This window comes from Sarcophilus harrisii, chromosome 3 (genome assembly GCF_902635505.1).
Source record: "Sarcophilus harrisii chromosome 3, mSarHar1.11, whole genome shotgun sequence".
NCBI classification, from domain to species: Eukaryota; Metazoa; Chordata; class Mammalia; order Dasyuromorphia; family Dasyuridae; genus Sarcophilus; species Sarcophilus harrisii.
The window spans coordinates 286,862,768-286,875,039 of record NC_045428.1 but is presented as its reverse complement, the minus strand read 5'-3'; the positions used below and the strand labels follow the sequence as shown (position 1 = coordinate 286,875,039).

Sequence of the window (12,272 nt, the reverse complement as noted above, 5' to 3'; positions counted from 1 at the left end):
TAACTTGCAAATCAAGACATCACCTTCCTGATATCTTTGATCATCTTTGTGAACAAAGTACAAATAACACCACCAACTACTACTACTACCAATTACTTCCATCAAAACAAAACAAAAAAACTGATTTATCTGCAGGGAGGAGAATGTGGATGCACACGTGTGTGTGTGTGTGTGTGTATGTAAATGTCTGTAAACATAAGTTTAATTCGTAGGCCTCATTCTCTGTCCATATGGCTCCTATTTAAGTTCCACTTTCATCTTTATTCCACTGTATATTTTTAGTGAAAAGTTTCTTAATGGTTCCTCTGCTGTTATTTTGTTGTGATTGAAATTTGGGTTCAGCTGTCACTAGGTATCTTTCATTTTTCTAATTTTTCCCCTTACAAAGTTTTTAAAGATGCTATAATTTAGTCCATTACTTGTATTTTTCATAGTAGCTATATTTATTTACTTTTATTTATGTTTGTGTGATCTAGGGTATTTATAAATCAAGTAAATTTATTTTGGTAGGAATGCTTCAGATGCCTATCATTGAGTAAGGTCTATCTTTTTTTCATTGATGAGTAGGCTCAGGTTTCTAGGGTATGTCATTTTGAGTTTCATCTTGAGCTCTTTGGTTGTTCAGAATATATTATCCCATACCATTCTGTGATTATTCATGCAGAATAATCTTGTGTTGAAATTCAAGTTTCCTTTTCTCATGTTGGAAGGTCTTTCTCCTGGTCATTTGCAGAATTTATTGTTTATTTTTTCCTATTTGCTAGTATTATATATATTTTTCCAATTACATGTAAAGATGGTTTTCAATATTCACTTTTACATGAGTCTGATTTCCAAGGTTTTTTTTTCCCCATAACTCCTTCTCTCCCCCCTCTCCAAGATGGCAAACAAGCTGATATAGGTTATGCATGTACTATCATGTTAAACATTTCATATCAGTCATGTTGTGAGAGAAGAATCATAAAAGAGGAGAAAACTGTAAGAAAGAGGAAAAAAATTAGTGTGCTTTGATATATATTCAGATTATTTCTATGAATGAGGATAACATTTCCAGTCATGAGTCTTTTGGCATTATATTGAGAAAAAGAGTTAAGTCTAATAATTTCTCATCGTGTATTATTGCTGTTACTGTGTGTAATGTTTTGGTTGTGCTTCCTTCACTCAGCATCAGTTCATATCAAGTTTTTCTGGGTTTTTTTAATCTGCCTGCTCATCATTTCTTATAGCACCATTATATCCATATATTATAACATGTTCAGCCATTTCCCAATTCATGAGCATCCTCTCAATTTCCAATTCTTTGCCACTGATCCACTATTCTATTTCTTAGCTTTGAGAAAGCTGCTTTATAAATAATATAGCTTTTAGATCTGGTAGGAATAGGCTACCTTACTTTGCTTTTTTTTTTTTTTTTTTTTTTTTCATTAATTCCCTTGATATCCCTGACCTTTTGTTCTTCCAGATGAATTTTTTTTTCTAGCTCTTTAAAATACTTTTTGGTAGTTTGATTAGTACACTAAGTAAATTAATTTAGGTAGAATTTTAATTTTTTTATATTAGTTCAGTCTACCATGAGCAATTGATATTTTCCCAGATATTTAGATTTGACTTTATGTCAAAAGCATTTTGTAATTGTGTTTACATAATTCCTGGGTTTGTCTTGGCAGGTAAAGTGCCAAATATTTTATTGTCTACAGTTACTTTATGTGTGATTTTTCTTTTTGTCTCTTGCTATTGGGCTTTTTTAGTAATATACAGAAATGTTGATTATTTATGTGGGTTTATTTTATATCCTGCAACATCACTAAGTAGTCATTAATTATTAATTATAATATAATATTATTGGACATTATTCCAGTTATTATAAATTGCAAATTTAATAATTTCAAATAGTTTTTAGTTGATTCTTTAGGATTCTCTAAATTTGCCATTAAATCATCTGCACAGAGTCATAGTCTTGTTTCCTCATTGCCTATTTTAGTTCCTTAAATTTCTTTTTCATCTCTTATTGTTAATGCTACTATATTGAACAATATTGGTGATAATGGGCAACCTTGTTTCATTCCTTAACTTTTAACTTATCTCCATTGCAGATAATCTCCTGCTAGTTTTATTTATTTTTTTCCTCAACAATATTTTATTTTTCTAAATATACAAAGATAGTTCCAAACATTCATTTTTGTAAGATTTTGTGTCCCGCCTGTATGTGCACGAATGTTTGTGGCAGCCCTTTTTGTAGTGGCTAAAAACTGGAAACTGAATGGATGTCCATCAGTTGGAGAATGGCTGAATAAATTGTGGTATATGAATATTATGGAATATTACTGTTCTGTAAGAAATGACCAACAGGATGATTTCAGAAAGGCCTGGAGAGACTTACACGAACTGATGCTGAGTGAAATGAGCAGGACCAGGAGATCATTATATACTTCAACAACAATACTATATGATGACCAGTTCTGATGGACCAGGCCATCCTCAGCAACAAGATCAGCCAAATCATTTCCAATGGAGCAGTAATGAACTGAACCAGCTATGCCCAGAAAAAGAACTCTGGGAGATGACTAAAAACCATTACATTGAATTCCCAATCCCGCACACCTGCATTTTTCCTTCACAAGCTAATTGTACAATATTTCAGAGTCTGATTCTTTTTGTACAGCAAATTAACGTTTTGGTCATGTATACTTATTGTGTATCTAATTTATATTTTTATATATTTAACATCTACTGGTCATCCTGCCATCTAGGGGAGGGGGTGGGGGGGGGAAGAGGTGAAAAATTGGAACAAGAGGTTTGGCAATTGTTAATGCTGTAAAGTTACCCATGCATATATCCTGTAAATAAAAGGCTATTAAATAAAAAAAAAAATAGGGAGAGAAAAAAAAAAAGATTTTGCGTCCCGAAATTCTTTTCCTTCCTTTTCTCTCCCCTCCCCAACACGTACAATTTTTCTAAACATATTTCTATGTTTGTCATGTCTAAGAAAAATCAGACCAAAAGGGGGAAAACCACAAGACAGAAAAAGCAAACCACAAACAAAAAAGGTGAAAATACTATGCTTTGATTCACATTCAATCTCCATCGTTCTCTCTTTGGATATGGATGACTTTTTGCATCCTAAGGCTATTGAAATTGCCTTGAATCACTGAATTGCTGAGAAGAGTCAAGATCATCAAAGTTGATTATCACATAATCTTGCTGTTGTTGTGTGCAGTGTTCTCTTGGTTCTGTTCACTTCACTTAGCATCAGTTCATGTAAGTCTTTTCAGACTTTTCTGAATTCAACCTGCTCTTCATTTCTTATAAAACAAAAATATTTCACTAATCATACTAATATTTCACATATCATACTTGTGTAGCCATTCTCCAACTGATGGACATCTACTCAATTTTCCAATTCCTTGCCACTACAAAAAAAGCTGCTTTTTGTATATATGTGGGTTCTTTTCCCACATATTCCCAGTAGTAATTGCTAGATGAAAGGGTATGCACAGTTTTATAGCCTTTTGGGCATAGCTCTAAATTGCTCTCCAGAGTTGTTGGATCAGTTCATAACTCCACCAATGAGGCATGAGTGTCCTAGTTTTTCCACATGCCCTCCAATGTTTGTTGTTATCTTTATCTGTCGTCTTTTGTTGATGGGTAGATGCTACTTATCATTTTAAGGAAAACTCTATTCCTGTGCCCGCTAATATTTTTAATATGAATCAGTGCTACATTTTATCAAAACCTTTTTCTGTATCTATTGAGATATAGTTTCTGTTAGTTTTGTAATTAACATATTGTTGATAGTTTTACTAATAGTGAACGAACCCTGCATTCCTAATACAAGTCCTACATGGTCATAGTGTATCAATCTCATGATGTATTGTTATAATCTCTTTACAATTTTATTTAAATTTATTTAAATTTTATTTAAAACTTTTGCATCGATATCCATGAAATTAGTCTATAATTTTATTTGTCTGTTTTTGGTTCTTCCTGGTTTAGTTATAAGCAATATATTTGTGTCATAAAAAGAAGTTGATAAGATTTCAGCTATTTTTAAAAATAATTTATTTATTATTAGGATTGTTTTTTTTTTTTCTTTGACCATTTGGTAGGATTTACTTGTCAATACATGTAGCCTTGGAGATTTTTTCTTAGGCAGTTCATTGATGGCATGCTCAATTCCTTTTTCTAAAATAGGATTACTTAAATATTTTATTTCTTCTTCTGATAATCTGGAAAAATCTATATTTTTATTAAGTATTTATCCATTTCACTTAGCTTTTCAGATTTATTGGCATACAGTTGGGGAAAATAGTTCCTAATTATTGCTTTAATTTCCTCTTCATTAGTGGTGAATTTACCTTTTTCCTCAATACTGGTGATTTGTTTTTCTTATTTCTTTTTTAAGTCAAATTTACTAAAGACTTTATCATATTGGTGGGTTTTTTCTTCATAAAATCAAAAATTATTAGCTCAATAGATTTCTTGTTTTCAGTTTAATTGATCTTTGATTTTCTCATTTGACATTTGATTGATGATTTTTAATTTATTCTTTTAATAGATATTTTAAGTTACATACTCTATTCATTGATCTCTTTCTCTATTTATAGGCATAAAATTTCTCCTAAATATTGTTCTGGCTGTATCCCATAAGTTTTGGAATATTATCTCATTATTGTCATTCTTTTTGATGAAATTATTGATTATTACTATTTAGGATTCATCCATTTTTCCATGGCCCCTTCTTATACATCATTTTTATATCATCATGATCTAAAAAAGGGACAATTAATATTTCTATCTTTCTGCATTTGATTGTGACATTTTTATGTACTAATACATCATCAGTTTGGGATAAGAATCATGTCCTACTGAAAAAAAGAAATGTATTCTTTCTATCCCCATTTAGTTTTTTCCAGAGGTCTCTTATATCTAACTCTTCTATAAGTCTAATCATCTCCTTAACTTCTTGTTTATTTTGTGGTTAGATTTAATCTAATTCAGAGAGGGAGGTTTGAGGTTCCCCACTAGTATAATTTTGCTGTCTATTTCTTTCTGTAACTCAATTCCTCTAAAAATCTGAGTGCTATACCACTTGGTGCATATATTTAGTATTGATATAACTTCTTTGTGCATCTTTTGGCAAGATATAGTTTCCTTCTTTATCTTTTTAAATTAGATCCATTTTTGCTTTTGCTTTGTCTGAGATGAGGATAACTGTGCCTGCCTTTTTTTTTTTTTATTTCAGTTGAAGCATAATATATTCTATGTGTTTCTCTCTACTTCAAATGTGTTTCTGTAAACAACATATTGGAGGATTGGGGTTTTTAATCTACTCTCCTGTCTGCTTTCATTACATGGGAGAGTTTATCCCATTCACATTCACAGTTATATTTACTAATTATGCATTTCCCTCCAAACTATTTTCCCCATTTCTACTTTTCTCTCTCTTTTTTCACCCTGTCCCTCAGCCCATCACCTCACTCAGTCTGTTCTCCTTTCTATTATCCTTCCTCCCTTTTCTTTTCACTTTCCCTCACTTCTTTTGCCTTCCCTTCTATTCATTCTTCTTTTTGTTTTCCTCTTTCTCCTATTTCCTTGTATGGTAAGATAATTTTCTATATCTGACTGCGTATATTATTCCTTCTTTGAGCCAAATACAATGAGAGTAAGGTTCAAAGAGTGCTTATCCTACCTCCCTTCTTTTCTTCAACTGTAAAATGTCTTTTCACCTCTTCATGTGATGTAATTTACCTTATTTTGCCTCTCTGTTTCTTTTCTCCTGGTACAATCCTTTTTCTTACCCCTATTTTTTTTTTTTCTATATCATCACTTCACTGTCAGCTTTTACCTACATCCTTTGTCTATATAGATAATCTTTCAAAGTAACCTAATAAAGTACCGTTCCCAAGAGTTACAAATATCATCTTCCTATGTAGGGATGGTAAACAGTTTAATCTTATTAAATAACATTTTTTTTTTGGTTTTTTCTTTCCTATTTACCATTTATGCTTCTCTTGAGTCTTGTATTTGAAGACCAAATTTTCTGTTTAGCTTTGGTCTTTTCACTAGAAGACTTTGAAAGTTCCCTATTTCATTGAATGTGTCTATCTTTTCTCCTGAAAGTATGTTCATTTTTGCTGGGTAGTTGATTCTTGGTTGTAATCCACACTCCTTTGATTTCTGGAGTATTACATTCCAAGCCCTCTGATCCTTTAATGTAGAAAACTGGTAAGTCCTATAATCCTGACTGTGCTTCCTCTCTTTGACTTGATAATTCTGGAATTTGGGTACAATATTCCTTGGAATTTTCATTTTGGAATCTCTTTCAAGAAATATTTGGTAGATTTTTTTTCAATGATTATTTTACCCTCTGCTTCTAGGATATCAGGGCAGTTTTCCTTGATAAATTCTTGAACGATGCTGTCCAAGCATTTTGTTTTGTTTTGTTTGTTTTTTAATCAAGGCTCTCAAATAGTCCAGTGATTCTTAAATTCTCTTTGCTGGATCTGTTTTCCAGGTTATTTGTTCTTTCAATGAGGTACATTTTCTTCTATTTTGTCATTTTGTTTGACTAATTTTTGATGTCTCATAGAATCATTAGTTAGTTTCCATTTGCCCAATTCTAATTTTTAAGAAATTATTTTCTTTTAATTAGCTTTTGCACCTCCTTTTTTTCCCTTTCCCTAATTCTGTTTTTTTTTTTTTTTTTTTAAAGAAATTGTTTTCTTCAGTGGATTTTTTTTCCATTTGGCTAATTGTATTTTTTTTTAGGAATTGTTTTCTTTAGTCAACTTTTGTCTTTTCTTTTTGGGGAGAGGGAATGGTTTGGTTTGGTTTGGTTTGGTTATGTTTGTCCCGGAAATTGGGCTTAAGTGAATTCCTCTCAGGGCCAGATAACTAGCAAGTGTCAAATGTCTGAAGTTGGATTTGAACTCAGGTTCTCCTGACTCCAGGGTGGGTGTCCTATTCACTGTGACATATAGATGCCCTGTCTTTCTTTCTCCATATTCTTGAATCTCTCCTACTCCTTTTTTATTTCTTTTCCCAATTTTTATTTTATTTCTCTTATTTGATTTAAAAATCCTTTTTGAGCTCTTTCAAGAATGCTTTTGGGCTTGGGACCAATTCATATTCATTTTTCTTTGAGGTTTTGCATATAAGAATTTTGACTGTTTTCTTTATCCAGGTTTGTGTTTTGATCCTTCATGTTGCTATGTAGCTTTCTTTAATCGTGGTCTTTTGTTTCTTGCTCATTTTTTAGCGTATTTTGTGGCTTTTAAAATTGAGCTCTGCTCCTGGAGGTAGGGGACATTGTCCCAAACTTCTTTTGCTGGGAAACAGGGCTTTATCACTGGCTTTCCATGCTGCGGCCAAAGGTTCCAATTACTTGCCTACTCTTATTAGGTTGGCTCAATCTAGATGCATCTGTTGAGCCTGAATTCCAGGGCTCACAATTTCTCTTCTGTTCTGAAACTGGAGGCCTCACAGTTCACATGCTGTGGCAGGAGTGAGGTACCTCAGATGCTGATCTCTGTTGTGTTTAAGGGTCTCCCACTGGCTTGCCTGAACACTGTTGTGCTGGGCTGTGCTCCCCTTAATGCAAGTGAAGTTCTGAAGTTCTTCTAAGTTATCTGAAACTGGAAAGATATTTTACTTTATCTTTTTGTGGGTTCTCTTGCTCTAGAGTCTATTTAGAGACTTGACTTAAAGTTTTTCTTAAAGAAAACTGGGGGAGAGCTCTGTCAACTTCCTGGCTTTTTTCCACCAACCTTGTTCCACCAGAAATTCTCATTTATCATTGGAATTGTTAAATTTAACTGCTATGTGTCTTGGAGTTGGCAGTTTAGGGTTTTTGTTTTTCATCTGGGGACAATCTATGGATTTTTTTGATTGACATTTTCTTTTCTCTTTTAGAAGTTCTGTCAACTTTCCTACTATTTCTTATATTATGATGTTCTTTTTTTTTTTTTTTTTTTTTTTTTTTTTTTTTTCATTTTTCAAGGAGATACGATCCTCCTTCAAGGTGATATGTCTCTTAAGTGTCCTGTCTTTGAGACTAGTATGTTTTGTTTACCTAGAGATAATGTCATTTAACATTTTACATTTTGCTTCTTTTATTCTAAATTGTTTTTCACTTAAGTAAACTTACATTTAGACAGGTTAGTGTTGCAGTAGCTAAGAGTCCTAGATTCGGAATCAGAAAGACCTAAGTTCAAATTCTATCCCTTGACACTTGATAGCAGTGTGATCTCAGACAAGTAACCTGACTTCTCTCATTTCCTCATCTGGAACATGGAGATGATAACAATATTTACTGCATAGTGTTGTTGTGATGATTAAATGATAATAAATATACAACAATTTGCAAATGTTAAAATGATATATAAATGCTGCCTCTAGTAGGTATTATTCCCTATCACTTGTTTTCTCTTTTATTTCTGCAGAGAAAACTTTACCACCATGGATTCAAGTTTTCCTATTAAGTTAATTATTTTTGCTATGCAAGCCATAAATTCTATAACTTTCTTTCCCTTTTAGTTTTTACTTTTAGGATTCTTATCTCTGTTTTGAACTATTCATCATCATTCCACTGTGATTATATATGCTTTAGGGAATAATTAGTTTTCTTTGCTGTGTCAAATATTGGTTCAATTTCCTTTGTCTTACAATATTTATTTAGAACATTTTAATCATTTAAATGTCTTGGTGGTTACTTTCCCTTATGCTTTAATGTTCTTCCTGTTGGTTTTTCTCTTGTACTTTAAGGTTTTTTGTTTTGTTTTACCAAAATTTTTCCCCCTAAAATCCTTAGTGATTTTGTTTTTTTATTTCCCTGTTGTACATTTTCTGACTCTTTCCCCCTTTGATGGCAGATCCTCTTCATTTTAAGTGTCACAGCTTTCTCAAGTTTCCTCCCACATTGGTAAATTCATTTTTGCCAGTTTCATTCCCAAGTATGTTCAGGAGGTAGGGAGGAAGGGGGTACAAAAATGGGCACAGCTGGATTCCAGGCCCTTTTCCTAAATACCTCATGTAGTTTTCTAACCCTTTTCCTCACCCCCACATGCTAGCATCCCATTTTCCTGTATCCTACAGTTTCCACTTTGCTATGCTTTCTCTTCCTCCCCAAGGGGACGGGCAGAGTTTTGGTGTCTGCTGATTGTCCTCACAGAACATTGGTGAGAGAATAGAGAAATGGTGTACTAGCAGAGGCTGCAGCAGCAAGAGGGAAATACTGAGTGTATCCCAGAGCATAAGTCAGTTTGGTAGATTGTGGGAGAGGGAGTGTTGAATGATCTTAGTCTTATCTGCTATCAATTCATCAGGTCCTAATATTGTTAGGTTTCTTAGTATCTTGACCTGTGGATATAATTGCAATTGCTTTACCTGTTACATATAATTACTGTTTTGGGAAGTTTTTGAGATTTCACAAAACCTAGAGAAAATAAAATGTTTATTCCTCTATCATCTGGATCACTTGTTCCAGAATTACCATTAAGTGCAGAGGCAGAGCTTGAATATAGGTCTTCTGGACTCTAGGGTCAATCCCCTTTTACTATGCTGTGCTGCTTCTCATAAAGTAATTTTAGCAAACTAAAACATGATTAGAAAAGTAAATCTTTAATGCAGTTTTTTAAAGTACCTATAACATATGCTATTTTTAAATTGATAGCAAAGTTGTCAGGGAAAAAATTGGGATGCTAACTTTTGATATTTTTTAATAGAAATGATGAGTGAGTATAATATATATATAGAGAGAATATAAAAATGTTTTCCTTTAATTTTCTTTTAAGTATGAAAACTTCAATTGTATACATTTTATCTCCTGTTTTGTTATGAAAACCAATGGTTTACTTGATCATTTCATTTAATGTAACATAAAGCCTACTCTTCTAGAATTTGTATGATTCCAGGTTTGTTTGTTTTTTTTTTAACTCACTATCTATCCTCTTAGCTTCCTGTGGAGTATTCATGGAATAACTTAGCCAAGAAGGGTTGGTAGTTTGATTGCCTCTGCTGATAAGGGAGTGACCACACCAGAAAAATTGGAGCTCCTTTATAGCCTCAAAGGGTCAACATTTTAACTGTAATTTTCTATCTGAATTAAAAGTCTGAGGGAATGAAGCTGCCCAATAAAGTGGCATAGCTTTACCTAATGTGATAAGTTATTATTATTGTATTTAGAGTTAAAGTTAGTTGTTATTATTATTATTATATTTAGTTACAAGAAATTGTAGGAAAAAATGTTTAAGATTGAGTTGAAGTAACTCTCTCTTTTTTTTTTTTTCTTTTAAGCACTTAAATATAAATCCAACTGTACAAGTGAGAAAACTATTGGATTAATTATTGCTGGATTAGCCCTTACTGTGGTAGTTATTGTTGGGGCTGTTCTCTTTGTACCAGGTAAGTTATACTGGGTAACAAAAGGCTTCATCTCAGGGTATAGAGTTATGACTAATTATCTTTATTGCATTAATTCAGTACAGTGTGTTATTTTAAAGTGGGTCAATTCAGGTACCTCTGGACCCTGGGATATACTGACCCCATGAGGCTCAATAGTCTATCAATAAATATTGAGCACCTGCTATGTTCCCAGCAATATGCTGGATGTTGTGGGAAAAGAAAAGTATTATAAGACCTATTGCCTGACTATTTTCTCATAAGAACTTTAGATAAATAAAAGAAAATATATGTATGTGGATATACAAATATATGTTTATATACATTTTTCCTACTTATATATGTATTAAAGTATATAAATATATATATACGTGTGTCCAGATAAGTGTACTTCACACCCAAATCATGTTTATTGACATACCTGTGTTTGCTGTACTGTTACATATATATTTATACAAAAACAGGCATAGGAATAAACATGATTTGGGTGTGAAGTACACTTATCTGGACACTAAACGCATTGCCAGCAGAATGCTGTATTAGGAATGGGGGAAGAAGGGGACAGCTAGGTGGCACAGTGGAAAAAGCACCAGCCCTGAAGTTAGGAGGACCTGAGTTCAAATCTGGTCTCAGACACTTAACACTTCCTAACTGTGACCTGGGAAAGTCACTTAATCCCAATCACCTCAGCAAAAAAAAAAAAAAAAAAAAAAAAGGAATGAGGGGAGGGAGGAGAGATAAAAAATTTAGGATGCTATCTTATCTAAATTGTAAGCTTCTTGAAAACTTAAGAAGTTTAGAAAGGCAGATATCTGGCATGAAAATATAACATAAAACAAAAGTGCAGAGAGATGTAAGCAAAGTACTATGAGAGATTTTGAATAGCACTGTGCTTGGCATACAATGCTTAATAAAAGTTTATTCATTGGATAGGGGAAAAGGGCTTTCCTTAATAGGAAATCTGAGAGAAGGCTTCATGGATTAAGTGGTATCAAATTATTGTTAGGAATTGAACAGGTAAAAGGGCAGTGGGAAGGCATCCTAGGAATAGGTAAGTAGTTATATGATAGAAAATTCAGAGCTTTGTTGTTGTTGTTTTTTGCTTTTGCTCTGACTTTTCTTGCACAACATGACAAATATGAAAATACGTTTAAAAGGATTATACATGTATAAACTATATTGGATTACTTGTTCTCTTCGGGAGGGAGAAAAAATCTGGAACACAAAATCTTAGAAGAATGAATGTTGAAAATTGTCTTTACATGTATTTGGAAAAATGATGCTGAGAAAACAAGAAAATTCAGAGCTTGATGATCTGTGAATACTTCATTTTCACCGATATGTAGAGAGTAAAGAGGAGTACTGTGAGATAAGGCTTGAAAAATAGATTAAAAGCTGATTGTAACAAATGTCAGCATTTTTTTTTCATGGGGGGGGGGGTTGTTTGTATTGTTTTTTTAGTTAGTAATAAAAAGACTCCCATGATCTTAGACTGCATTAAGAGGAATATGACTTCCAGAAATAACAAGGTCTCTGCCTCTTCTGGATTATTGTGCTCAGTTCTGGTTGCTGTGGTTTTTAGAAGGCTGGAGTGTTTCTAGAAGGGAGAAACCAGGATGCTGAAGGGACTTTGAGTTTAAGCCACATAAAGATTAATTGAAGGAACTAGTCATGTTTAACTCAGAAAAGAAAAGGCTTAGGGGCAAGTATTTGAAGGCCTGTCATGTGGAGGAGAAATAGATTTGTTCTGTTTGGCCCCAGAAGACGAGTGAAAGTTGCAAAGTGGCAACAACTTAATTGTCAGGCAGCTAGCTTGATGTCAGGAAATCTCATACTAATTAAGAGTTGTCCAGCAGAGGAATGGGTTGCTTTGA

At 33.1% G+C, this 12,272-nt stretch overlaps 1 protein-coding gene across 5 annotated transcripts in view; it reads left to right on the top strand.

Moving 5' to 3' along the window:
• The window catches only part of CD47 (CD47 molecule), an 85,688-nt gene that overhangs the window by 53,183 nt on the left and 20,233 nt on the right, over nucleotides 1-12,272 (top strand). For all 5 annotated transcript variants that reach the window (XR_004232977.1, XR_004232976.1, XM_023498976.2 and 2 more), the window contains exon 4: nucleotides 10,294-10,401. Coding sequence is in view for 3 of the 5 variants with exons in the window: in XM_023498976.2 (XP_023354744.1) it covers nucleotides 10,294-10,401 (108 nt within the window). In the remaining 2 variants the exon portion in view is untranslated. The remainder of the gene's footprint in view (nucleotides 1-10,293; nucleotides 10,402-12,272) is intronic.